General features: G+C 49.2%; 1 protein-coding gene across 1 annotated transcript; it reads left to right on the forward strand.

The window, feature by feature from the left end:
- LOC140684766 (mothers against decapentaplegic homolog 3-like) lies at nucleotides 1-27,867 on the forward strand. The gene is made up of 9 exons (XM_072933797.1): nucleotides 1-22; nucleotides 9,730-9,923; nucleotides 10,828-10,962; nucleotides 11,625-11,699; nucleotides 12,456-12,506; nucleotides 16,917-17,129; nucleotides 19,409-19,546; nucleotides 21,745-21,889; nucleotides 23,688-27,867. Exons 2-9 carry the CDS (start codon nucleotides 9,839-9,841, stop codon nucleotides 23,809-23,811), a joined length of 966 nt encoding a protein of 321 aa, XP_072789898.1. The 5' UTR covers nucleotides 1-22; nucleotides 9,730-9,838; the 3' UTR covers nucleotides 23,812-27,867.
- Nucleotides 27,868-27,989: the final 122 nt, after the last annotated feature.

Raw genomic sequence — 27,989 nt, forward strand, 5'->3', positions numbered from 1 at the left:
GTCTGGAGCAGTGGTGTGGATGGTGAGTAGTTTCTGGGGTGAAGTTTGATGCAGTGAGTCTGTGCCTGGATGGGCTGAACCTGATGTTTCTGGCTGCAGGTGCAGGCAGTGCCTTTGCCATTCCCCTGCACTGCTGGGGCAGCACAGAGAGACACAGGACAGGTGAGCTGCAGAATCAGAGAAAAACAGAAAGGTTTGGGTGGGAAGGGACCTTAAATCCCACCCCATTCCCCCCCTGCCATGGCAGGGACACCTTCCACCATCCCAGGCTGCTCCCAGCCCTGTCCAGCCTGGCCTGGGACATTCCAGGGATCCAGGGACAGCCCCACCTTCTCTGGGCACCTGTGCCAGGGCCTCCCCACCCTCACAGGCAGGAATTCTTTCCTTATTCAAATCCAATTCTCCCCTCTGGCAGTTTAACCCGTTAAGGCCCGGCACAGAGCTTGAGCTCAGGGTGTTGGATGCAGAGCATGGAGCTGCCAGTGCTGTCCTCTGGGGCAGAGCCCCTGGCACAGCCCCTGGCACGGGTTGAGTGCTGGTTTGGGATCATCTGGCACGCAGGACACTGCAGTGTCCTTCCCCTGGCAGCAGCTAGGAGTGATTGCAGCAAGTTGATCTGGGAGAAGGAAGTTGTCTGCAGAGCTGGAGGTTTGGGAATGGGATAAGGAAAGTGAGGAGGGGTTGGACTTGCTGGTGTTTAATGTCTCATTGAGAGGGGGAGGTGGATCCTGTTTCAAACAGAGCAGACTCTTAGTAAATAGGCTGAGTGCTGTGAGGGGGAGGGTGCTTGGTCACTGCCTCTGTGTGTTTTAGAGCAATCACATTTGTTTCACGGAGTTGTTTTTTTGAGGATGGAGTGGGTGTGTGGACCAAAGGCTTAGTCACGAGGGGAGGGGAAAGAAAACTGTCTTGACTTGTGAAGTCAAATATTTGTGACTTATCCCATTGTTTCCCTATCTTTGTGTAGTGTGTTTGCTCATTATTCCTTTTTGAGCATCCAGGTATTCCCAGAGCTCTTTTGCATCGTTGGTCTGGGCTGTGTCCCTCACTCTCCTGCCCTGGACAGCCCAGGCAGTATTTAGGGAAGGTGTAGGTAGTGAGACATCTCCCACCGACAGGAGCTGGAGGGTGCTTAAAGCCGTGTGGATGATTCAATGGAAAGCCCTCCGTCCTCTGAGTCACTGCTGACCCAGGCACCCAGCAAGTGCATTTTGCTGCTCCAGAGGAGACAGAAAAAGGCCATAATTGAGCCTTACCCCTGTGTGCCTCATCGTGTTGGTTTAGAGGAGCTGGGTGGTGTTCTGCCTCTCCTGCCTGCATTTCATCTGCACAGTGATTATGGCTTGCTCACAAGTGCCCCCAGAGCTTTGATTTGGAGTGAGGGCGGTGGTCTCATGGTGCCATCAGAGTGCTGGCATGTTGGTGTTGGCTGTCACGCAGGGCTTTGGTGTCCCTCTCATCCTGGCTGCACCACAGAGATGGACAAACCTATTTGTGCACTTGCAGAATGCTGAAAACACGGGAGGATTTGGAAGAACTGGGAATTGTTTTGTCTTCTCTGGATTCCCAGTCAGATCAGGAGGGATCTCTCCAAAGAACTTGCAGAGTTTATCTCTGGCATTACTGCCCAGGAAGGTGTGAGGGCTGTGTGGGGCAGAGAGGAGGAGAGCATTCCCAAACAGCATTCCCAAACAGCATTCCCAAACAGCATTCCCTGCCCCTCAGGGCAGTGCCAGAAGCCCCTGCACAGCCCAGCCCACCTCTGTGTGCCTGGCACCAGCCAAGAGGGGCCAGAAAGGAAATGAGGAAGGAAAACATCCCTTCTTTCTGGAATTCTGCTGGCTGTTTTCCATCATTTGCCTTCCTGTGTCACTGTCCCCCCAGAGCAGCTGCCAGGTGCTTGTCCCCCTGTGTCACCTCGGCCTTCCAGTGGTTGACAGAGGTTGGCTTGAAAATCAAAAGCAGCTTCAAAATGTGCTCTGGCTTTTTCAAGTACAAACTAATATTTACCTGTAAGTCTGCTTCCCTCCTCATTCCCTCTCCTTGGCAAGCTCCAGATCTGGTTTAAGCTCAATGTTTAAGCATTTATCCAGTGAGGTTCTCAGGACATGAATATCAAATATTCTTTGGAGTTTGGAGGGGGGGAAGGGGGAGCTGGCTACAGGAAAGGTACCTGAAATGGCTCTCTGTTCCTTAAATGTGAGTTTGGATGCAGTTGATATTTTCAGCTGTTCGTAATGGACACCTCATGGAAAACTTTTGAAAAACATCTCATTTGGGAACAGTTCTGCGTCCTGTGGTGGTTGAAAGGTGACTTGTTTTCATGCTGGTTTTTTTTCTGGACTGTTCTTTAATCACTTCTTGCCTCAGGCTTTTATTACTACTGACATTTACATGAAAATAAGGTATTTGTTTATGTTGATTTTAGCCACTTGCTTTTTCCTGCTGGATTTCCACGGAGCAATAGCAGTGATGAAACCCTGACAGGAAGGTCCCTGTGCACGCACACGCTGGAGATCCTGTTTGGGTGATAAGAGTGACTTAGTGTGATCCTGGAAGAGTGACTTAGCATGATCCTGGTGCTTTGGAGAGCTCTTATTCATGGAGCTGCTCTCCCACACATCCTGCATTAGTCAGAGCTCAGCTTTGGAATTACACACCCAGGAGCACCAGGGCAGGGAAGAGTGAAGGACAGAGGGAAATGGGGCATCCAGACAGCAGCAAATGTGGAAAAATCGCATTTTAGGCAAGCAGAGAATTCCTCGTGTCTTGCAGCATGGGGAAGATAAGATATTTATCCCCCTCCTTTTCTCGAAGTTTTTCAGGTTTTTTTAAACATAATCTGTAATTTAGGGAGGCAGAATTTGGCTTCCATGAATCAGATAATTATCTTGGCTGGAGGAGGTGGCTGAGGGAGTGACTTCTGCTGCGAGTGAAAACAGCCCTTGCCCCTGCTCTGGAGAGGCACAGGAAGAAAGGAACCTTTCAGGTAGGCCCCATACACAGCTTCCTTTTTGCTGCTGAGAGTTTGAGGTGGTGGGGGAAAAAAATATTTCAGCTGAAGCTTCTTCCACCTCTCTGGTCCAGAGAACCCTTTTTTCTTATTGTAAGAATAGGTCAGAATAATAACCCCAAAAAACAGCAGCACCTCCTGTCTGCCCTCAGCCTCCTCAGAGGTGTTGTAAAAGCTGATTATGAGACAGAGGAGTTTCCAAAATGCTTCCTCCAAACACAGCCAACACTGATTTCACTGGCAGTTACCAACAGAGGGACTGTTCAATATTAACTCGTGTGAGCTTTTAATGAGCAGCTCCATCTGAAACCTGCAGCACTCCCCAAAGACATCCCATTTTTTGGGGCTGGTTTTGGGGCTGGATTGCTCCTGCATGGCTGGTGGCTCACAACGGGGCTGCTCAGAGTTGTAAAATGAACAGAGCCTGTTCACCTCAGCACACACCTTGTGTCCAGTCCTGCTGGGAATCCTGCTGGAAACTCTGGGATTTGTTGGGGTCGCTCTGGGGGAAGCCTGTGGGAATTGCTCTGGGATGAAGCACATGGGAAGTGATTCACCCACAAGTGATTCACTGGAGCTGGGAATGCTCCTTTGGAATACAGAGCTGGGTAAAGAATTCCTGGGGAAAAGGGCTGTAAGGAACCCAGAAAGATTTCTGTAAGCAAGCTGGGGTTTATTTCAAGGAGACCAGGTCCCCTCAGGTGTGGGATGGATCCCAAAGGACATCCCTGGGATGGAGGCTGGAGGAAGTCTGTGGGACCAGGTCCCCTTGTTTGTGGCGTGCTGTTAATTGCTACTCGTTGTGCAAATAATTACATGTGTGAGTGGCTGCTAACCCAGCTTGAAAAGCAGCAGAACACAGATCCAGTGGGATTAAGGGAAGACTTAAAAACCCTCTGTAATTCCGGCAGAGCACTGATCTCTGCCTTAAGTTGCTTTTGAAAACGGGAGATGGGCACTCTGGAAAATTTCACCCTGGATCTCATTATCCGTGCGGGGGAGGTCCAAACGCAGATGGGCAAACCTGCAAATAGCTGCTTTTCAAATTACAGGAAAAGCAGCAACGTTTTCACTGTATAATAAAGAAAATAACAGCAACGAGCCTCGAGTAGCCTCAAACTATTCCAAACAAGATAATTGGAGGCTGGAGCACAATGTATTTTTAGCTATATCTGCTATAAAGTAAACATGTTCTTTGTCCAGGACCACCAGAAATGTTTCCATAAGAAATGCTGGCTTTGTCCCAACTTGATAGAATGCACAAACATTTGTCTGAGGAGCCAGTTCCGACTCTGGTATTTATATGAAGGTTCTGTTGAAGGCACTGGGAATTGTATATATTGTGAAGGGGAGGCCAAGGTCTTAAAACTGTCATTTTTCCACCCTCCCTTGGATAACTCCTTTTGCTTTTGTTAGCACACACATATTTGGGGCAGCAGTTCTTGGTGTGAGGCTTCTGTCCAAGCACTGTGCAGCACATGAGTTTCTTTTTCCTTTCTTTCCTGGGTTCTCTTGCTCTGGTTTATCTGGGTTATATCAACAACTGATGCTGATTTGCAGAACTATCTTGATTTCAGTGAAAATAGGAGCGTTTTTTCCCCCTGGAGCATCAAGAAGATGCACATAGAAACTGGATATTACTTGTAAATCAGTGTACGTACCATGGAGGCTGACACAATAACTGAGTTTTACAGCAGCTTTTTTTGCCTTTTTCTTCTTTTTGATTGCCACGTGCTCCATTAATCCAGTCTCCCTTGAAATGCTTTTGTTTCGGATGCACTCTGGGCTATAGAAGATGATCTGAATTTCCTTGGCATTTCCATCCATCCCTTTTCTCCTCCTTGGAAGTGCCCTGCCCATCAAGCCCACGGCCCCATCAGGATTCCTGGAGTCTCCTGGGAGAGGGGAAGTGGCTGCTTTGCTTGGATGAAAGTGTGTTGGGTTTTGGATTTCAGCTCTGGAGCTGAATACGGGATTCTGGGAAGGAATGACGAGCTCTGATAAATGACTTCTCAAAAAGGCACGTTCAGAAACCTCTCCTGTGTCCACTCCCTGCACCCTTAAGGCTCAAGCACAAATAAATTTCAATGAGTCTGACACAGATTTGGGCCAATAAACTTTGCTGAAATAAATAAAAGTACCAGGAGTGCTTAGAAAAAGTGGGTTTCACATTTAGAGGTACCAGGGATGCAATACCTTCAGAAACACAGCCTCAAATTCCACTTGCACCCCTTATTTTCTATGGAGAAAAGGAAGAAACATTGGAATGTATATTAGAATGTGGGTTTTTGATTAAGCCTTAATTAAGCATTAGGATATATTCTGTCTTTTCTGGGGTAGGAGGATGTGTGCTTGGGTCTCTGGGGTATCTTATTTGTTTTCTGTGCTCCTGGCTATCAGGAAGAGGAGGAGCTGGAAGAAATGGAGTGGCATAAAATTACAAAATGGCTAAAAATAGAGGAGAGGGAGCTGAGTTTGGTAGCCACCAACCAATATCCTGTAGCTGGGGCAGAAAGGGAAGGGGTGGTAATAACAGAGATCTGTAAAAAATACAGGAGAAAAAATAGTTGATGATAGATGAGAAAATGAGATCTCTCCGTAGCTTTAAAGAAATCTGAATTAAACTGAGAGAGGAAGGGGGACAAGGCTCTGTGGAGCAGCAACAATGGGCAGAGAGTTTATGGTAAACCAATAAAATGTACTTATGTCTGAATGTTAAATTAGACTCTGAAAAATACGGTCTCAAGGCACCTGCTAAAGAGCTTACTGGAATATTAATAAATGACTCATGCTGTCATAATCTGATCCTGACATCAACTCCCAGGGCTGGACTTCTGCAGCTCTGCAGAGGGGGAAGGGGAGGCTGCAAAGACTGGGATGGAAATGGGCAGGTAAAAAACCATTTACACAAGAAATACTGATAATTTTTGCTGTTATCAGCTCATCTGCAAACCCTGAACAAATGAGATTTGAGCAGAGGAATTCTGCAGCACCAGAAGGAAACATGAATTTCTCTTTACCTGATGCTGTGGGTTGTTTTGTAAAGGATGTGTGGTTTCCCTCCAAATCCAAAAGAGGATTTTAGTGGGAAGGAAAAAAAAAGATGAGAGTTACCAGCACAAAATAGGGGTGATTATTGAGAGTATTGAGGGAGAAATTAATTCTTCTCTCCTGGTCTTGCTCTGCAACAAACTTTTCTTTTGCTTTGGGAAAATCCTTTAACTCCATTCATTTCGAGGTTGTAAAAACTTTCCTCTCCATAGACATATGTTGAAAATTACACATTTATTAATAGTTTTAATCTTCTATAAATTTTAAACAGGAGTGTTAATTATTAGTTTCCTCTCTGGCAGCACATTGCAAACCTCAGTTTGACACAGGGAACTTCTTTTTGCAGACCTTGAATGACAGCACTGTTAAAAGTGCCCCAGAAATTGGAAAATTCAGCGATGCTGAGCAAATTGAGGGGAAAGAGATGGCAAAGGATCAGCTTTGGAGTTACAAATGTGCTGTGTGGGTCATTTTTTTATTCCCTCTTGTTGATTTGGCTGCTGTTGAGGGAAAGTTGAGATTTTATCCAAGTGCTCAGTGAAGTCCTGTGGATATTACAGAGCTCTGTGCACAGCAGCCAGATTCTGCTACAAAAATAATTCCTAAATTTCCCTGCTGCAGCCCAGATGCATGGCCAGTAAGGAACCACTTACCATGTTCTGTGTTCAGGAGAAAAATAACAGCCCGTGGCCACAGTTCTTGGTGAATTTTAGAGCAACAGGCAACTTATTACTCATGGGTTTAAAAACCAACTCCTGCTCGTGGTTTTTAAAGTGAATAATTGCATTTTTTCTTCTTTTTTTTCCCTTTTTGCACACACTGATGTTACTGCATACTTGAGTTTTTCAGACATTTTGATCTCTTGCAAGATTAATGACAGGGATATAAAACTGATGGGGAAGGGAAGGGATTGGATCTCTAATGGAGGAAATCTGAATTTTTCCAACCTGGGCAAAACTATTTGATTGCTTAGATCATTTTCCTTAATTTGCACCCCTGATTTCATCTTTGCTTTTAAATCAGGAGAATGGGTGCAAGGAAGAGTTTCAGTATCCATCTAAAGATAGCTGCAAAATGCACAAAGAGGAACAAATAAAATAACCAAAATCTTTCAGAACATGGGGTGGGTTTTCTGTCTTTCACAATCCAGGTTCTTAAAAATTAAATACAGTTAAAAAAAGCAACCACAAAACAAACCCAACAGAAAAACCCCAACAACAACAAACCCCAAACAGGCAGCAAAAAAAAACCCCAATCAGGCCTGGAAATCAAATTCAGGTTGTGCAATGTTCTCCTGCCTAATTCAGACAGATTGTTTAAAAATAAAGCCTCAATGTTGCTGTCATTTTTTTCCCTCCCCTCCCTGCTTTTGCCATTAAATCCTCACCATTGCCCTTTGCTCTTTGAGCAGCTTTTGGCCTTGGAGAGGCAGCTTGGTGTGGTAAATTTTCCTAGGAAATGGCTTTTAAGGATGGATCCATCCTAAAGGTGCTCAGCCCGAGGGGTTTTGGTTCTCTAGGACTCCATGCAGTGTTGGAATACTTGGCTGACAAAGTAGAAATTACGCTGTTTTTTTAGGGAAAAATAATTTTTTAAAAAATCAGTAATTTCCAAAGCAATCCTGCCCCACCTCAGCTGCTCAGGGTCCATGTGTTGCTGGAGACTGGGAGCAGGAGTAACACTTCCCACAGCTGGGATACTCGGAATATTCTCTCTGAGTCTTCTTTTTTCTCTTTTCTCCTCACTTGGATGCAAGAAATGCTGCCAAGCAGGCAAAGGTGAGGGGGATGGAGAAGCACTCCTGGTTTATTCCTTCTCTATTCAGTGAATATTTTCATATGTATTTTTAAAAAGCTTTTCTAACCTGATTAGTTCTGAGGTCACATCACTGAAGTCTTGGCTCCAGTGAAATCAATACCAGAATTAGAATTCCCAGCTTGCCCAGGAGCTCAGGTCTTGCCACTGGGGATATTCCCCAATTTTGGCTGGAATCAGTTGTGTTTTGCCTTCCTTGTTGTTGTAGCAGTGTTTGCAAAGGTGTGTGTGGTACTGAGCTCTGCCAGAGGAGCTTTTGGGAAAACTCTCTTAGGGCAGCCAAGATGAGCCCAGCCTCTTTGGGATAATTGTTCCTGTGTTTTGCTTTGGGTTCATTTCGTTTTTCTAACTCAGCTGCCAACACAAAGAACCAGGGGAAATAATTCCGAGTAAAATTTCAATTTTCTTAATTTTTCTGTCTCCTTGACAAATTAAAAAAGAGAAATATTTCATTTCAGCAAAGCCCTGAAGTGGTTCATTTGGGTCATTAGGAAAGGCAAGGGAAATGAAGGGCTAGACTTCAAAGGAAGTGCCTGGGGGCAGCTCCCATCCATCCAGGATGGAGGAGACCCTGCTCCAGCTTTTTCCTCTGCTGCAGAGCAGTTGAAAGCTCTTGTCCTGCTTCCTGGGAAGGTTTGCTAGGAAGAGGCTGTTATGAGTTGGGGATGGGATTAGGTGAAAAATGAGCTGGAGGAGACACAGGGTAGATGTAAAAATAAAAATAAGCAATGCTGTAAAAAAACCTCTTTATTTGCCTTCAAGCTGCAACTTGGAAAATGAAGCTGGAAGTCTTGGTTGTTTGTAAGGTTCCCGAACTTTATATAGACATTTATCTACTGATAAATGTGCATAAATGATATCTATATTGATTTTGTCACAATGAAAATTCATCTGTGTTTTAAAAGTCCAGGTTTATTAACACACATTTTAAGATGTAACACCTTTCTAAGCACAGCAGAGATGGCTGAGAGCTGTGCAAACCCTGCTTGCTTAGGACATGTCAGTGTTTTGAGTATCACTGAATTGTCATGTTCTTACTGGCTGTAGCTTTTGTCTCTGCCTCCTAATCAACCATAAAATAGTAAAGAAACATTTTGAAAATCCAGATATCCAAGAGTAAATCCAGAGCAGAGCTGTTGCATGAAATATTTGTTGAGGATAATTCATCCAGTGCCTAAAGGTGCTCCAGGAGAGCTGGGGAGGGACTTGGGACAAGGGATGGAGGACAGGACACAGGGAATGGCTTCAGACTGAAAGAGGGTGGGGTTAGGTGGGATAGTGAGAAGGAATTGTTCCCTGGGAGGGGCTGGGCTGGAATTGCCAGAGCATCCCTGGCAGTGCCCAAGACCAGGCTGGACACTGGAGCTTGGAGCAGCTGGGACAGTGGCAGTGTCCCTGCCATGGCAGGGGTGGCACTGGATGGGATTTAAGATCCCTTCCAACCCAAACCAGGCTGGGATTCCAGGATTTTACTGCTTTTGGAGGGAAATCCTTGCCCTGAGGATGGGCACCAGCAGCTCCCTGGGAGCACTGGGTGTTGGTGACCGTGCCAGGTGTTGGTGACTGTGCTGGGCATTAGTGACCATGCCAGGTGTTGGTTGGTGACCATGCTGGATGTGTGTTGGTGACTGTGCTGGGTGTTGGTTGGTGACAGTGCCAGGTGTTGGTTGGTGACCATGTTGAGTGCTGGTGACCATGCCAGGTGTTTGTTGCTGACCGTGCTGGATTTTGGTGACCATGCCAAGTGTTGGTTGCTGACCATGCCAGGCGTTGGTTGGTGACCATGCCGGGCTAGAACCAGCCCTGTGCTGTTAACCCCGGGCTCAGCACCTCTCTGTGCTCCTCTGCAGGTCCCTGGATGGGCGGCTGCAGGTGTCCCACAGGAAGGGGCTCCCCCACGTCATCTACTGCCGCCTGTGGCGCTGGCCCGACCTGCACAGCCACCACGAGCTGCGCGCCATGGAGATGTGCGAGTTCGCCTTCAACATGAAGAAGGACGAAGTCTGTGTCAACCCCTACCACTACCAGAGAGTGGAGACCCCAGGTACCACCACAGCCCTGCCCTCCCCTGCCTCTCCTGCAGCAGGAGACATCTCCAGTGGCATTCCCAGGAGATCCCTGCCATCCCCAGCCTCTCCTGGAGTAGGAGACATCTCCAAGGGCATTCCCAGGAGATCCCTGCCATCCCCAGCCTCTCCTGAAGTAGGAGACATCTCCAGTGGCATTCCTAGGAGATCCCTGCTCAGTCTCTCCTGCAGCAGGAGGCATCTCTGAGGGCATTCCCAGGCACAGTGGGTCTGTTGTTGGTGATAATCCCTTACTCTGTGGAGCAGGATAATTTATGAACCTGCACTCAGGGGGAAAATATCGTTGGGAATTGATGAAATCCAAGTGAGCAGGTTCCCAGTGTGCACTGTGTGCACATAACTCACACAAGGAACCATAGCTGTGTTCTGTGCATCCCTCACTGCTGGGGTTAAATTAAGGATTAACTGCTGAGCTGGGTCTAAGAACAGCTCCCAGCTTCCTGTTCTGGAGTCTCCTCCTGCCTCTGGAAGAGACTTTGATCTGGAGCTGCAGGAGCTTGTGCTGCGTGTCAGCACAGATCTGCAGAGCCAGGCAGGATGTTTATGCTAATCCCACCTGCCTGCTCCATCCTATGGGAAACTCATTCCTTGGGAACCATGGGGTGCACCCTCTCTTAAATGGTGTTTCAAGCAGAGCTGAAAGGGGGCAGAGAGACCAGATGTGCTCAGATAAGCCCTATCCCATTCCCAGCTGGGAACAAACAGCATCCTCACCTGCTGCTGTTATTCCAGAGGCAAACTTCAAATCCTGTCCCTTAACGAGCCCCTGTCTTTAAAGCTGTTACTCCAAACTGGTTTCTGCTTGTTTCCTGCTGTTTCACTCCCTTCATTCCATGGCTGTTGCCTGTTCTCCCTCCCCAGTGCTGCCTCCGGTGCTGGTGCCTCGGCACACGGAGATTCCGGCCGAATTCCCGCCCCTGGATGACTACAGCCACTCCATCCCAGAGAACACTAACTTCCCTGCAGGTATCGAGCCCCAGAGCAACTACATTCCAGGTACCTTGTGTCTTCCATCCAGGGAGCAGAGGGAAGGGTCAGAGAGCGCAGGGAATCCTGCCTGGGCATCCCAAACTGGGGATCTTCCTTCCCAGCCTTCCTCTGGAGCTGCAGAGTGCAGAAATAGCTGGGAATTGTAAATGTGGGCACTCAGCATGTTTGGGGCTTTGTTTTGTTTGGGTTTTAACTCACCTCTGCATTTAGTGGTACAACCTCAGTTTATTGTGAAATCTAAACTGGATGTTCCCTTACCGGGTTGAGATTTGAATGGAATTCAGCCATTTTGAGTAAAACTCTCCAAATTCTGATGGAATTCAGCTCTTCTATTTATGTATCTATTTTACAAGCAATTTACACCTTATTTGCATGGACAAGTTATGCAGCTGCACTCCAGGAGAGGAAAAATATGTGGACAGAAAACTGCCTCCGTGGCTTAAAGTTTCATGGGACTGAAAATCCGGATTTTTTTGTTTTCCCCCTCCTCTGTTATTCACAAATATGGATATCACCCTGGCTGTGCTGGCTCCTCCCTCCAGCAGCTTGGGAAAGAAAAGTAATAAAAAAGAATTTGAGCTCCTTGTGAATGACAAAATGAATGTTTTTTGTGCCTAAAATGTAGACTTTTGAGTTGCACTGACAGTGTGATGGTTTTGTGCCTCCAGAGACGCCTCCTCCAGGCTATCTGAGTGAGGATGGTGAAACCAGTGACCACCAGATGAACCCCAGCATGGATGCAGGTGAGTCACCTTTAGGGTTTTAATTTAGTGGCTGTATCCCAAAGGAAGTTGAATGGTCAGGTTTTCTTTCATTGCCACAAAAAGAAGTGGCCAGGTTTGGAATGAGGGTACCTAATTTCTGTTCAAATAATCCACATATTGTGTTCAAATAATCCATATTAATGTTCAGATGTCATGGACTTCCCTTGTTATAGAAAAACAAATAGAAACCAGCTCAGAACAGTGTGAAAGGAAAAATAAGAATGGGCTGCACCACCTGTCTGCATCCATGGGACATCCAAGTGCAGATATTGAAAATACAGGCCCAGAACTTGTAGCAAATGTACATGATTGAGGATAAAATTCTGACAGCTTTTGGGTCAGAGCTCTGTAACCTGATCCAATACTCCATTGTCCCAAACCCAGCAGGATTTGGGATATAAAGTGTTACGGTTTTATTTTATTTTGTCTGGCAGTGTACACCCAAGCTCTTTAATGCCCACTAACTGGGTCTGTCAGGATGACACCTGAAAGCAAAACAGCCAAGTGCTGCTCAGTCTGGAGAATTAATGAGTTAAACTCCAGTGAAGGGGCAGCAAGTTGGTATCTGAAAGCTCCTGTCAGGAGCAGTGACCATCAGAGAAGCTGCAGTGTCAGAAATGAGCCTGCAGTGAGCAGTGGGCTGTCCTCCAACAAGCCTGGGCAGCACTGCAGATCCTGTGAATGTTTTTCCTGGTGCAGATTCCATAGCAATAATTACCCCACCTTGATTTTCAGGTTCTCCAAACCTATCACCAAACCCCATGTCTCCAGCACACAACAACCTGGGTAAGCACATGATTTTGGGATCTGTAATTACAGTCAAGAGGGTGACATTTGAATGATGCTGTTGAGTTTCTGCACTTCTTGAAATATTCCAATGGTTTGAATGTGCCAGAGGGCAGCTTTGGATTGGATGTAAGCAGGGAATTGTTCCCTGGGAGGCTGGGGAGGGGCTGGGATGGAATTCCCAGAGGAGCTGTGGCTGCCCCTGCATCCCTGGTTGTATCCAAGGCCAGGCTGGAGTACCCTGGGACAGGGGAACGTGTTCCTGGACAAGGCAGGAGGTGGAACTGGGTGAGATTTAAAGTCCCTTTTAATCCAACCCTTCCTGGAATTCTGTGATTTTGTGAGACTGAGCATGGTCTGAGCAGAGAGAAGTGGAGGAGGTTGGTTGGTGTGGGGTTGGAGACCAGGGAATGTGCAGGAATGCCAGGGGATGGCGAGGTCATGGGCAGCATTGCTGGAGCAGCAGAGGAGGTGGTGCTGCTGGGGGAGATGCACAAAGCACAGATGCAGGGCAGGACTGATCTGGCTCCCACCAGCTGCTTTTCCTCACCCAAACCCAAGTCACTCTGCAGGCTGGAGTTGTTTTCCCCCCAGCTCCATCCTGGGCACAGGGAGCACATTCCAGCCCCAAGGGCTCTGTCAGACCATGGCTGGCACTGACTCCTGCCACACCTGTGACAGCAAACGGGGCAACCCTGAGGAGAAGGGAGAGCAGCTGAGCCTCTGAGACACCACGAGAGCTTTTGTGGCTCTTCTGCACCTCTGTTATCTCAAAGTTCCACCCTTTATTTTCATGCTGGTCTCCATCACTCTGAGCTCCTGCCCTGTTTGGAATTGCTGTGCCATAAAAATCCCTCCCAGCTCTGCCTGGCTGCAGGATCAGCTCCCCAACTGTTCATTAAGGCAGCAGACAGAGCCCACTTGAGACCACTCTGGAATAACCATGGCCATAAAGTTTACATATGCTTTTAATCCTGGCACGCAGGACTTTGACACTGCTCCAAAATTTGTCAGTCATTGGCTGACTTTTTGATATCTTGGGGCTGTTGAACAGAGGATTTCTTTTTTCCCCCCCACTTTTTTTTTTAATATTGCCATGGTGACACAAAACTTTTATTTCTTTAACTGCTACAGCCCAAGAAGAGAATGCATGACTGAGACATTTTTATTTCATTTTCCCCTGTGTGCTGCCTGGGAGCTGATGAGATTTTCTTTCAATTTTTCCTGCAGTTTTTTCAACCCAGAAATAAAAAGCCAATTCCATGTAACAAACTCAACCTGGCAAGTGATATCTGCCTTTCCATAAGGCAGGAAGGAGTTCCTGGGAAACAGAACCCCCATATCCTTCCTGACAGGGACACTGGTTGGTAACACATCAGATGTCCCAGGTGCTGTCTGGGGACAAAAAAAAGGAGCAGGTGAAGCTGGTAAAGCACAAGGAATCTCTTTGTAGTCCGAGGAGCAGACAGCAGTGAAGCAGTTTAATTTACCAGCATTTAAAAAAGGCTTTGAATTCTTGCAAACCATACTTAGTGCTCTCAGGCAGGAGCTTCCACAAATGAAGAACTTCTTGTTGCTTTTAATTTTATTGTAAATTTTTGCCTTTGAGGAAGCTACGAAATAATAAATGAAAGAGCAGCTGAGCCACACTTAAAAGTGTCCAAGGGCAAAATTGTCATCACATGAGTGTTGTAAATGGTTTATCTGCAGCAAGGAGCTGCTCTCAGGGAAACCAGACCTTCAGCCTGATGGTCACAGCCCAGGAAGGAGCTGCTGCAGCACTCCTGTAATTCCTGGGTGAGCAAACTCCACTGTCTAGGGCTGGACTTTGCTCTGTAGGAGTCTAATGAGGCTTTCTGTGTGTATCTGTGGAGAAAACGGAGCAGAAATCCAAAGCCCACAGCAGTGTGTGCAAGGAGGGAGTTTCTCAGCTCTGGAGCAGAGCAGGGGCTTTGCCATGAAGAAAACAATGTCCCAGGACTGCTTTGTTTATTTGAGCAGAACTACCTGGAGCTCTTAAGACAGTTCACTTTGTGTAAACTGAACTTTGGACTTAAATCCCATGGCCATATTCCAGGGAGCTCCAGAGGCAGTAAAGCAGCACCAGGCAAACCAAGTGTGACACCAGGGGCAGGGTTACCTCGAGGGGCAGGGCAGGTTTTCCATGTCAGGCTGAAACGTGGCATGGAAGGGGCTCAGGGAATTTCATCTTTCCATTCCCAGGCACACAAGCGTTGCAAGGTAACATATTGGGATGTTTTGTTTAAATTCTCCTTTCAGTTTGTGTTGGAGTTGGAAGTGTTTGAGTTCTGGTTCCAAATTGCAGTTGTCAAGTTTTCAGTTGTCAAACAAAAGCTTTAAGTGGAAGTCGCAGATATCCAAGGATCTCTTCCCTATTGCTGAAACACGAACTGAGGGAAATACTAAAAACAAAATTAAAGGAGCGTTGCCAGCATTCTGTGGGCACTGGGAACGGGGCCAGGGAGTTGAGGCTGGCTGAGGAGCAGCCCTGTGGTCACACACACATTGTTGTTGCGAGGGGCTGGCCCTGGGGCACAGGAAATCCATTGTCAGGGATTGCTCTGCTGAAGGACTTGCTGCAGGAGCTGTCAGAGGAACCAGCACATGGCCCTTGGTCACATCCACGTCCCTCTGTCCCTGTCCCAGGGCACAGCCAGCCTTCCCTGGCTGCAGAGGGAAGGAGCAGAGCAGGCAGCAGATTTTCCCCAGGACTTTCATCTGGCAGGGAGGCTGCAGCACTGGGACCATCCCAGGACCCAGAGGACACTTCTGACAGCAGAGCTGTTTGTGAGTCAAGGCTGAGATTGTGCAGAGATGATTCAGGCAGGATTTGCCTGGGTTTCATGTATCCTGTTTTATTGATTGTGTACCCCCACAGGGTTCTTTGGCTTTAGCAGAGCTGCATTCTCTTCCTTTTCCCCAAACACTGAAGCCATAAATTGAAAATGAATATTTAGGACAGCTCTAACACAAGAGAGAACTTGCTCGTCCCACAGCAACTTAAGCTGAAGTTTAAAACTACAAATCACAAGAGAAAGCAGCATCATTAAAAACTTGGTTGCAGTTTTTAGAGACAAGCTTTTCCTCAAATCAGGATTTGTTGGTTTATGTCTTTCCTCAAGCTGCAGATTAGGCAGAAATAAAATTTCTGTACATCCTTCAGTGAGGAATCCACAGTTCCCTTGAGCCCCAGCGAGGTGGAGGTGGTTTCTGAAGTGAAGGACCACAAAACCATGGAGAGGTTTCAGTGTTTTTATAATTGAATAACACCAACCTGAGGATATTATTTAAGGATCAGCACAAGCTGATTTTTCTGGAGCTGAGCAGCCTCTTGATTAGAAAAGCACTTGCTGTGGAGTAAGAGCCCAGTCATGTGGAACTGATCTGTTTTCTTTGGTGGGTGGACTCACCTTGGGAGGCTCTGGGCAGAGCTGGTGTTTGCTGGGCCTCCCTCCAAACTGTGCTGGGGCTACACAACCCACAGCAGTCCTGAGGTGGCCACAGCTGCTGCTGGAAAAACTTCCTTGCTGTGGCAATTTCCAGTGGAACCAAATGGGCCATGCAGGAGAAAAAGGCAGGGACAGTCAACTTGTGTCACTCCTGGATGTGTGAAATGATCTATCAAGAGAGGGGCTTGCTTTGAGCTATAATATTCAAGAGTGAGGAATTGGCAGGTAAAAGAAGCTGGGAATGGGTATGAGCTCCAAATTTCATGGATTTTGAAGCTTGCTAAGGATTACAGAGTTTCCCAGATGTATTTGTATTCAATTCCTTATTTACTGTCAGCAAAGCTTATAACAAAGCAGAAACCAAAGTGATTTTCCTGATTATTGGCTACTTTGAGAACTCTTCCAAATCACTTTGATGCCAGTGTTAAAGGCAGTTTGGGGTATATTTCAGACTCTACTGGTTTCAGCAGTGCCAGAGAGGTCACAGCAGGGTCAGTGAGAAGTAAAGTTGGATTTACTGGTTGGAAGTGCACAGATTTATGGTGCAGCACACCTGTGCTATGGACAGCAGGTTTGTGCTTTATGCTTTCCAAGATTTTCTGCTCCTTCTTTTTCTTTATCTCCTTAAGGAACTGGCTGCCTAAAAGTGATCCCACATTTCATAGTAAAGCTGAGTTTATTTATTTAATTTCCCCCAAGTGTGAGGCTGCTCAGTGACACCCCGCTTGCTAAGTGAGTAATACCTTTGACTATTCGTGATTGCTCCACGTGCCAGAAGCTCCGGGGGTGATGTCACCTCCTCCCTGTGGTCCATTAAAATGAAACCTTGGTTGAAGTGAGCCTGAGGAATGAAGCAGAACAATATTCCAAACCAGTTGGGTTTTTTTTTTCTCATCCCCCTTTCCCTCGCTGTGGCTGATTTGGCTTTTGTGTGGTGCAGACCTGCAGCCTGTGACCTACTGCGAGCCGGCCTTCTGGTGCTCCATATCCTACTACGAGCTCAACCAGAGGGTGGGGGAGACCTTCCACGCCTCGCAGCCCTCCATGACCGTGGATGGCTTCACTGACCCCTCCAACTCGGAGCGCTTCTGCCTGGGGCTGCTCTCCAACGTCAACAGGAACGCGGCCGTGGAGCTCACCCGGCGGCACATCGGTAACGCCTCTGCCTCCGGGCCCTGGGCAGGGGGACACCCCACAAAAACCCCTCCTCAAAAATGCCTCCTCAAAATCCCCTCCGCAAAATGCCTCCTCAAAAACTCCTCCACAAAAACTCCTCCTCAAAAACCCCTCCTCAAAAACCCCTCCGCAAAAACTCTTCCTTAAAAACGCCTCCTCAATAACGCTCCTCAAAAACGCTCCTCAAAATGCCTCCTCAAAATCCCCTCCTCAAAAACCCCTCCTCAAAAACTCCTTCACAAAAACGCCTCCTCAAAAATGCCTCCTCAAAATCCCCTCCTCAAAAACTCCTTCACAAAAACCCCTCCTCAAAAACCCCTCTGCAAAAACTCTTCCTTAAAAACGCCTCCTCAAAAATGCTCCTCAAAAACGTCTCCCCAAAAACCCCTCCTCAAAAACGCCTCCTCAAAAACCCTCCTCAAAAACCCCTCTTAAAAAACCCCTCAACAAAATTCCCTCCTCAAAAACCCCTCCGCAAAAACTCTTCCTTAAAAACGCCTCCTCAAAAACGCTCCTCAAAATGCCTCCTCAAAAAACCCTCCTCAAAAACGCCTCCTCAAAAACCCTCCTCAAAAACCCCTCAACAAAAACCCCTCAACAAAAACCCCTCAACAAAATTCCCTCCTCAAATACCCCTCCTCAAAAACCCCTCCTCAAAACCCCTCCTCAAAAACCTCTCCTCAAAAACTCCTCCTCAAAACTACTCCTCAAAAACCCCTCCTCAAAAACCCCTCCTCAAAAACGCCTCCTCAAAAACCCCTGCTCAAAAATCCCTCTTAAAAAACTCCTCCACAAAAACCCCTCCTCAAGAACTCCTCCAAAAAAACCCTCCACAAAACCCCTTCCTCTAAAACCCCTCCTCAAAAACCCCTCCTCAAAAACTCCTCAACAAAAACACCTCCTCAAAACTGCCTCCACAAAACCCCTCCTCAAAAACCTCTCACTTAGCAGGTTTAGAGTCCTGGGTGGGAACATCTGTGAATTGCAGCAGGTTCATCCCCCATACAGCAATGCCAATTGTGTTTTTTCACATAATCGTAATATAAAGATGCACCAAGGAACGCTAAAATTGCTGCATGTCATAGAATTTAAACTATTTCACACACTGTGTATCTGGAGGAATGTCAGGGATAATTTTGTGTGTTCCTTTCCCCTCCTGCACTGTTTTATTTTCTGACTGACCTTTTACAAATGGAAACTGAACTCCTTGATTGTCATCTCAATTTCCACTTTCCCTGCAAGGTCCCAGCCAATTTGTTTTCAGTGAAACTTGTGCTGAGTGGAACATCCCAAATTTCTGCAGTTTTGCTAAAAGTCACTTGGAGCAGTTTTCCAGGTGTTCCCATCAGTGATATCCCCTGAGGGAGCCATCCCAGCCCCAGGATCGGTTTCCCCGGTGTTTTCCCCCTCAGGGAGCCATCCCAGCCCCAGGGTCGGTTTTTCCTGGTGTTTCCCTGCTGAGGGAGCCATCCCAGCCCCAGGATCGGTTTTTCCCGGTGTTTCCCTGCTGAGGGAGCCATCCCAGCCCCAGGATCGATTTTCCCGGTGTTTTTCCCCTCAGGGAGCCATGCCGGCACCGGGGTCAGTTTCCCGGGTGTTTTCCCCCTCAGGGAGCCATCCCAGCCCCAGGATCGGTTTTCCCCGGGTGTTTTCCCCCTCAGGGAGCCATCCCAGCCCCGGGGTCAGTTTTCCCCGGTGTTTCCCTGCTGAGGGAGCCATCCCAGCCCCAGGGTCGGTTTTCCCCGGTGTTTTCCCCCTCAGGGAGCCATCTCAGCCCCAGGATCAGTTTTTCCCTGGTGTTTCCCTGCTGAGGGAGGCCCAGGATCAGATTTTTCCCCGGTGTTTTCCCCCTCAGGGAGCCATCCCAGCCCCGGGGTCAGTTTTTCCCGGTGTTTCCCTGCTGAGGGAGCCATCCCAGCCCCAGGATCGGTTTTCCCGGGTGTTTTCCCCCTCAGGGAGCCATCCCAGGCCCAGGATCGGTTTTCCCCGGTGTTTTTCCCCTCAGGGAGCCATCCCAGCCCCAGGATCGGTTTTCCCTGGTGTTTTTCCCCTCAGGGAGCCATCCCAGCCCTGGGGTCAGTTTTCCCTGGTGTTTCCCTGCTGAGGGAGCCATCCCAGCCCCAGGATCGGTGTTTCCCTGCTGAGGGAGCCATCCCAGCCCCAGGATCAGTTTTTCCCCGGTGTTTCCCTGCTGAGGGAGCCATCCCAGATCTGTTTTCCCGGTGTTCTCCCCGCTGACCCCTGGCTGTGTCGCAGGCCGCGGCGTGAGGCTGTACTACATCGGCGGGGAGGTGTTCGCCGAGTGCCTCAGCGACAGCGCCATTTTCGTGCAGTCCCCGAACTGTAACCAGCGCTACGGCTGGCACCCGGCCACGGTCTGCAAGATCCCCCCAGGTAAGGCTGGGCACCGGCCGGGCACCGCTCTGCCCCTCGGCACTCGGGGCTGGCTGAGGGCATCGCCAGGCTGCCGTAAAATCATACCTCGGGTTGGGTTGGAACATCCCTTTCCACACCGGCCGCTACCCTGTGCGGCTCCAAGCCCCGTCCAGCCTGGCCTGGAGCACTTCCAGGGAAGGGGAGTCCACAAATTCTTTGGAAAATCTATTTTACTCTTTTAGAAGCCACTCGACAATTCCAGCAGGGCATTTTTATAGCCTAAGGGATGGAGGTACTGCTGAAGGAAGCTGCTGTGGAGGTTTAATAGTTGCACTACGTTAATCCAACAGAACAGAATCTAAGCACAACTTAGAGCACAGTCTGCCACTTGTTCCGTCAGTGTTTTATCAGTCTGTTGTTGTACTGTAATTATCTCACAGACACGTTGATAATTTTGTTTCTGCCTCTAAGTGATGGTAAGAAATTTCTCTTAATTTCGATTCACCCATAATAGATTTAAATTGTTCCCTTTTTCTGGTCTCTAGTAAAATCCCTTCCTCTGTGTGAATTAGTTTGTTCTAAAGAGATCACATTTGCAGACACTTCATTGTTCTGGTTACACTCTGAAGTTTTTGCTGAAAGTATATGAAATATATGTGAAAATATATTTCATATATTTGGGAAGAAAATACTTTTTTGTTACATAAATGCAAAAAGCTGGTAAGAGAAGAGATGCTGTTTGAAATGGAGTTTGGTTATTTAGCTAAGCTTACACAAGCTGACTTTTTTACAGTGAAAAGCCTGTATATATTTAAAAACTGAACTTCTTTGTTTAGAAATATTTGAATTCTTTTCTTTTGAGAGGAGATCCATATGCTCCAAGCTCTGGCCCATCCTCTTGGGTTTCCTTTCTCAGATGCAGCTGCCAGTGCTGCAAATTATGACTTAATTCTCCACCACATCACAGGAGTCCACCCTGGCTGGAGTCAACATCTGCAGACATGAAAAGCCCACATTTCCGCTCAGACCCAGCTCAGGCTCAGATTTTGGATCCAGCTCTCCCCACTTTTGCCACAGTCTTTGGCCGCCTGTTCTTCAAATCTTTGCTGGGTTTGATGCAGTTTCTGCATTGCCTTGTTGACAGGATCGAGTCATTGCTGCTCTCCCCCATGGGGAGACCTGTTCCCAAGTGCTCCCAGGGCTGGGATCCAGCACTGGGATCCTGCTGGAGTTTATTCCTGCTCCCCTGAGCTCAGCCTGGCCCTGACACTTTCACCTGCAACCTTCCCTTCAGGCTCCCTGAGCCTGCAGCCCCTGGGCTCTTCCCTGCTTCCAGAAGTGGGCAGTGCATCCTGCAGCTGCCGTGCCCACCTTTGCTCCACGCCAGACGAGTCCAGCCCAGGACAGGAGGCTCACAAGTGATATTTTACAGAACACAACACATCCCACTCCAAAGGTTGTTTTTCAGCCTTGGCCCATGTGTAATCCCAAATGAGCTTTAGCTGAGTGCCTGGTTTCAGAGTTTAACTTGTTTATGGTTATCTGGGAGAACGCAAATGTAGCAACACTTTTAAAAAGAGTGGAGCATTTATTTATTTATCTGAACTATGAAGGATGTTATTCTACTTCACCTTTTCCCCCTAAGAACAGTTGAATAAATTGTTCTCAGTTGTTTAGCTGGGGCTAAACATCAGGGGAGAAACTTCAGTTTTAAAAGGAAGGTGTTTGCACAAGATAGTGAAACTGGAGAGAGGATTTCAGCAGGAGCAGCCCTGCCACCAGTCCTGTCAGCCTCTTTAACCCTCAGATCTGCTTCCTGGTGTGTCAGAGTGGTTTCACTTCAGAGCTTCTGTGGCAGACTCAGTGTCAGTCCAGCGCAGGGAGCTCCTGTTTTCATCCTGTGCACTCGTCCCCTCCAGGCCTGCAGGGATCTCTGCTGTTGAGTGCTCAGTCACAGGCTGGCTTGAAATTACAATAGGAGGGAAGTAGTGTCCATCAGAGAGGAGGAGGTTCCACAGGAGGTTCCCAAGCCTGGTCTCTTCAGTCACAATCTGCTGGGGGGCTCCAGCATTCAGAATTCTCCCCTTTTCCTCCTTCCCGTGAAAATGTGGCAGCCTCCGTCCCTGGCTCTGAGCACATGGGAAAGCAGCCTGGAGTTCCTCTGAAAAAGCCAAACTTCTCAAACTTCTTTGTCCTTGCTGTGTCCTTTCCCGCAGGCTGTAACCTGAAGATTTTTAACAACCAGGAGTTCGCTGCGCTGCTGGCGCAGTCGGTGAACCAGGGCTTCGAGGCCGTGTACCAGCTGACCCGCATGTGCACCATCCGCATGAGCTTCGTCAAGGGCTGGGGCGCCGAGTACAGGTGGGACTGCCTGGGCTGCTCCAGCCTCAGCTCCGGCTGGGAGAGCCCTGCAGAGCCTCACTGCTCTTTGGGAAGGGGCAGTCAGCCTGTCAGGAGCACAGATGGGTTGTGGCTCTTGGGAATGGCTTGGGGATCACCCCAGGCTCTGCTGCTCCTCAGCTGGGAGAGCCCTGCAGAGCTTCAGTGCTGTTGGAAAAAGGGGAATCAGCCCCTTTGTGGCTGTTCAGGAGCACAGATGGGTTGTGGCTCTTGGGAATGGGTTGGTCTGGTCTCTTTGTGGGGTACATAGTTTTGCTCTGTCACCTCACTGGTGAGCAAACATCCAAGGGAGGGCAGTCAGGGATGGATGGTACAAGCAGGGGAAATGAAGTTGAGTGGAAAATGGCTGTTGTTTTCTGAGAGGGAAAGCTGGTGAGGATTTAAGCCCAGAGTGGAGTGGAAATATTTGTCTCTGCACCCTTCAAAGCCGTGGCCTTACTCGGAGCTCCGTGGGGTCGCCGCCATTCCGGGGCTGCTCTGCTGCAGGAGGGGAGAGGCCTCAGGACCAGCTGAGCCTGAGCCCTGCGCGTTGCTCTGCCAGTTTCTTCATTTCTCCAGATGTTTGGAGTCCATTTTGTTTTGCAATGGTCCTGAGCTGGGGCCAGAGCAGCTCAGGGCTGGCTCCCAGCCAGGCCTAATGAGCTCCAGACGAGCGTGACGTACGGAAAGTCAGGGATCCCGTGGGGCACTGAGAGCCTGCGCTCGCTCTGGGGCTGCTTCCCACCCTGCCTCTCCTTGCACAGACTTCTCCACTGGTGCAGGGGTGGAGATGTTCCTGGGGGAGCATCCAGAGGCCGTTCCCTGATTCCTGGTTCACCCTTGGGCAGTCTGCATGGGGGTGTTTAGTGCTCCTCTGTGCCAGGGATTTGGTGCAGGGAGGGGGGAGAAGCCAATTCCATGAGCAGCCTGTGGTGGGCAGGGACAGGGATGGTGGTGGGAGCTCAGGGCAGCCTCCCGAGCACAGAGTCCCCTTTTCACCCCTCATTGTCCCTGGTCCCACAGATTTCAGATTCTCCTCCCATCACCAGATTCCAAGGACAGCTTCTGTGGGAAGTGGGGGTGTAAAGCAAGGCTGTTCCCAGGCTGTTTCTCTTGCTTTGTAATCTCCCTCCTCCACAGCAGCTGGCCCGGCCATGCCTCAGCAGAGGAGGGAGAGCCCCTGGCTCCATGTCTTGGGCTCCCTTTCCTTCTTTTCCTCCCCATCTCTGCCTTGCCTTCTGGAGATTCCCGTGGGGCCTGGGCTCAGGGAGAGCGACAGAGGGGATTTGTGCAGGGGAAGGTCAGAGCAGGTGAGCTCTGGCCCAGCAGGGCCCATGGACGCAGGAAGGATCTGCAGGGCTTGGGGTGAGCTCTTCCCAGCACTTCCACATTCTCCTAGAACCCAAGGGTTCAGTAAAAAGTGAATATCCTTGTCTTGTGCACAGGGAAACTGAACATATTTGGTGAACACGGACCTTGCTGTCTAACTAGGAAAGGTCTGCAAAGGAAAAATGGGTTTGCTTAGATCAACGCCTTCCTTTCCCTTCTGGGAATCAGCTGCCTGTTCCCAGGAATCGGAGCAGTAAATAGCAAGTTGCTCCTGTGGGATCATAACAAATAGGAAGGGACAAGGTGGGTTTTTAAAAGCAATCAGCAGCGCAGGCCAGAGGCTGTTCCAGAGGAGAGCCATTCCTTTGGCCGGGGTGGTTGTGGAAGCAGCTCAGGAGCTGGGAGACCTTTCCTGTTTGTGACTTGGTGTCGTGTTCTCTTCCCCTGGCAGGAGGCAGACTGTGACCAGCACTCCCTGCTGGATCGAGCTGCACCTCAACGGGCCCTTGCAGTGGCTGGACAAGGTCCTCACACAGATGGGCTCCCCCAGCATCCGCTGCTCCAGCGTCTCCTAAGGAACTCCTCCTGGGGGCCCGTGGGGAACAAAGACTCTGGAACACCCTTAGCAAAGGCATAGTAAACAACTCCCCAGTTATTCAAGCGATGAGAAAAAAATCCTCTTCAAACACAAAAAAGAAGTGGGTTTTCTTTGTTTTGTTGTTGTTTTTAAATACCCATTTAAGCCACTTCCACTGAAACTGTCGGCACTTTGGTGGGGTTGCTCCGGGGCCGCTGCAGTTGGAATTTGGAGCTGGAGCTGGTGAGGATGAAGAGCTGGATGTTGTGTCAGTGGAGAGCAGGCAGTGCTCACCTGCTCCGGGCTGTGTGTGGCACAGGAGCCATCCCAGCTCCCAGGAAACTTTCCCTTCCCTCACACAACTCCAGGCTCCTGCAGCATCCCAGGAACACCAGAGCCCGTGGGGCTCCAGGATGGGAACGCCAGACCCCGTGGGACTCTGGGATGGCTCCTGCTGATGCATCCCTTCACCACCCACCTGATCCACACCGGCACTGCAGCAGCAGGGGGGAAGGAGGCATTTCAAACACCCAAAAGAATGAATTCCCCCAGGAATGTTCTGAAGAGGAAGGAATCCCACACTGGACTAGCAGCAAGGAGGCAGAGCCTTGCCTGGTGCCGCAGGGGTGGTGCCCTCACGGATCAGCCTGGGCTCACAGGGAGCAAAAGCCCAGTTTGAGGCTCCTTCTGGTGTTGCTGCAGCGATTTTTGACTGGAGCTGCTCCCAGAGGGGGAATTGTCCCTGCCTGGAGCAGCTCAAGCTGAGTTCTCTGCAGCCTGTCTGCAGTGCCTGCAGCGGGGCTGGGCTGTGTTCTGCCAGGCTCTGCCTCTCCAAAGCCTGAGGGGCTCCGTGTCCAGGTGGAGCAGGGATGGAATGTCCAGGCCTGGCTGTGGAGCAGCCCTGCAGGGGGATCCCGTGCTGTCACATGCAGCAGCCAGGACATCTCAGACACAGCCAGCCCTCTGTGTGAAACTGTTCCAGCTGATGAAAATGCTCTAAGATGTGTTTTTGCCTGGAGAAATCGGGAGAGTGTGTATTTACTTGTATTATAAAATGTTCATTTTAAACATACATGCTCCAGACTGTTTAATATTTTTTATCCCTGCAGCAACTGTCGTGGCAAACAACTTCCACAACTGGAAAAAAACCCTTAGCACTTGTTTTTATGGTTCACATTTGCCAAATAAGTCTCATAACTTTGTCAGTGCTGTCCAATTATCTGTTTCTTTATATCTGCAGTGAATATCTTATGCATTTGTGCCAAAATATTAGAGGAGGAGGGGAGAAAGTGATAATCAGTTTCCTATGGAAATCTTTTTTTTTTCCTTGTTTTTTATCTACGAAAGACAAGCTGGATGTGGCTGTGGGAAGGACGGACTGGGATGGACTTGAGGATGGTTTTGATAAAGCTTTAGTCCTGCAAACTTCTGTGGGAATGCCCTGATCCACTGGGGGAACTGACTGGATCAAACAGCCACCAGGAATTCCCGTGCTGCTCCTTTGCCAACTGCTCCTTCCTCCGAGACTGTGCCAGCCTCTCCTGCCCTGCCAGACCCCAGCACTCCTGGAGCTGAGGGGACCCAGCGCCCCAAACAGACCCCAGAGCTGCTGCTGCTGCTTGGCTGCAGATGAAGGGATGGTTTGGGGAGCTGCAGAAAGAAGGAATTGCTTGTTCAAACGTCTGCAATGCAGGGAGGACTCTGAGTGGTGGACGTGCTCCTGGTGACGCAGGACTTTGGGATATCCTCTGGACTGGAGCTGCTCTGTGCAGCACAGCAAAGCAGCACTGGAGGCTTTTAGGGTGTTTGATTTGTGAAGTTTTGCCATGGGTCTGATCTGAGTTGCACCTCTGCCTGCACAGACTGGGGCAAAAGAGATCTGTATCAAAGAGGATTTTTGGGGCCATTTACAAAGCAGGTCTGTTGTCACCGTGGGTTGGTTCAGCATTGGTTCAGATACATAGCTGCAAAGAAAATATTACCCTGAATTTTGTAGAAATATTTGACTTTTGGATGTTTAAATGAGAAAGGGGAAATGTGCTCTGTAAAATGGCCCCAGGTTTCCTCCATGAGTGTCTTATTTGCTTATTTTGGTGGCAAATGTTGTTGTTATCCTCATAATCACAGAGGAAACTGGAACTCTGGTGCCTCCTGCATTAACCACAGGATGACACCTGAAATCCCAGAGGGAGGGATTACAGGTGATGGTGTGAGCAGGAGCCCAGCCTGATCCAGAGGCCACGAGTGGGAATAAATCCCAACTTTAATATGAAGTTTGCACACGGAGTCACCTCCTCAGCCAGCCTGGATTTCCGCTGGGAACCCGAGCTACAGCCCCTTGCTAAAGGATCATTAATTGCTGACCATTATTAATTGAGGCCTTTTGAAACCCAGCACTCAGATGATGCATAAAAACTTTGGTTAATCTCCCATCATCATCCCTTAAGTGACTTCCAGTGGAAAATGTGAGCTGGCCCAGCAGTGCAGTGAGATAAAGGGGAGATTATCTCCAGTCCAGCATTAATTTCCTCTCCCCCCTTTGTTTGCTGCTCCCTGATTCACGGAAGCTCTGGGGGCTCTGGAGTCCCCTCGGGAGCCCAGCAGAGCCTGGGGCCCTGGGCAGGGCTGGGGCTGAGCCCGGGGCAGTTCTGCCCACACTGCCCTGCATGGCACAGCTACAGTGGAGGTGAATTCCCATTCCTGTGGCCACCAAGACCCGGGAGCAGGGATTGGGCTGGGATTGCTGGAGGCAGCAGGGCCCTAAGGGAGCCTTTGTTTGATTTCTCCTAGAACCTGATTAAAGCAGCTTTGGTGTGGAGCTCACAGGGATGGGAGCAGCCTGCCCTGGCTCAGAGTGCAGCTCCAGGCTGGAATATCCTCTCCTTTCGTGGCAGGCTGGGCTCGTTTCTCCAGGATTTCACCCGGTTTTGTTCCTCCAGGGTCAGCAGCAGAGCTTTGACTGTTCCCTCGGTGTGGCTGCTGGCAGAGGACACCCAGGGCCCTGTGCTTTCCCAGGCTGTGCTGATCTGTGCATTGTTCATGTATTGAATTGCAGGTTGTATTTTGTGTTAAGCTTGTCTTAGGAGTAATCCGGTGCTGTCCATTTGACTTAATCTCCAGCAATCAGTGTGCATATGCACAAAGATGGAGCAATCCCATCAGAAGGCATTTCCCTGGAGCTCTGGCTGCCCCTGTGTGCCAGGAAAAGGCTGAGGGAGCCCCGAGTACTCACAGGTTCCTCCCCGTTGGATCAGCGTGGTTGAACCCTGCAGGATCCTCTGCAGGTGAAGGATGTTCAGGCCCCATCTCGAGCAGCCAGCGGTGACCCCTGTGCCTTGAGCTGCTTCCCGAGTGGAAAAGCAGGAAGAACCCAGCCAGGGAAGGACTTCAGCCACGTCCATGGCACCCAGAGCTCTGCTGGCTCTCTGAGGGGCAGGAGGATGGGAGCTCGTGGCTGTGCTAAGCTGGATGAGAACCAGGCCCTCTCCAGTGGTGGCCTGGGCGGTGTGCTTGAGAAGTTACTGGTTTTTACTATGTACCTGCTTTTGTATTTATGTGTCTTTCTCAACTATTCAGATGAATCCAGTATTTAATTTTTAGCAGAAGGGGCAGTTAAGGACTTGAGAGTATTAAATCTTCCATCTGCTCCTTGCTGATGATGGCTGGAAACGAGGAGTTGGTGATGTGAGAACAGAGCTGAGCACAAAGTCCCCTGAGCCCTCGGGAGCTGCGGTGCTGCTGCTGCACCGAGTCAGGGCCCCAGCCGGGCCCTTGGTGATCCTCGGGGCTTGATGGGGCTTTAAAAACCAAACCCTGGTTCTCCAGAGCTGCTTGGGTCATGCCCTGCCCCTCCAGCCCGGCTGTGTCCCCGTGCTGGCCGTGCCGGGCCCGCAGCTCTGTCCCCGCTGGATCCCCGGCAGCTGTGCCAGTCCCTCCTGTGCCACCTCTGCCTTCCCCTGCAGCCTCACTGCCTTTGTTACTCCAGGCCTGGCCCTTTCCGTGTGGAACTGTAAAGTCTGTTTGACATTTTAATAAACTTTGATTTGAAAACTGAGGCTCGTGAGCAGATCAGGCTGTCGGAGGAGTGTGTTTAAGGACACAGATGGACACTGGGGAGCTGCCGTGACAGTAACTGGGACACAGCAGCACCCTTGGCTTTGTGCAGTGAAGGTCCTG

This window comes from Taeniopygia guttata, chromosome 10, assembly GCF_048771995.1.
Source record: "Taeniopygia guttata chromosome 10, bTaeGut7.mat, whole genome shotgun sequence".
In the NCBI taxonomy this organism is placed as follows: Eukaryota; Metazoa; Chordata; class Aves; order Passeriformes; family Estrildidae; genus Taeniopygia; species Taeniopygia guttata.

What these genes read in the sequence shown, in the direction of transcription:
- LOC140684766 (XM_072933797.1), top strand. Translation starts at nt 9,839, where the DNA reads ATGGAGATGTGCGAGTTCGCCTTCAACATGAAGAAGGACGAAGTCTGT. An exon ending in CCAGAGAGTGGAGACCCCAG is followed by an intron (nt 9,924 to 10,827) that starts GTACCACCACAG and finishes CTCCCTCCCCAG; the next exon opens with TGCTGCCTCCGGTGCTGGTG. An exon ending in GCTCACCCGGCGGCACATCG is followed by an intron (nt 17,130 to 19,408) that starts GTAACGCCTCTG and finishes GCTGTGTCGCAG; the next exon opens with GCCGCGGCGTGAGGCTGTAC.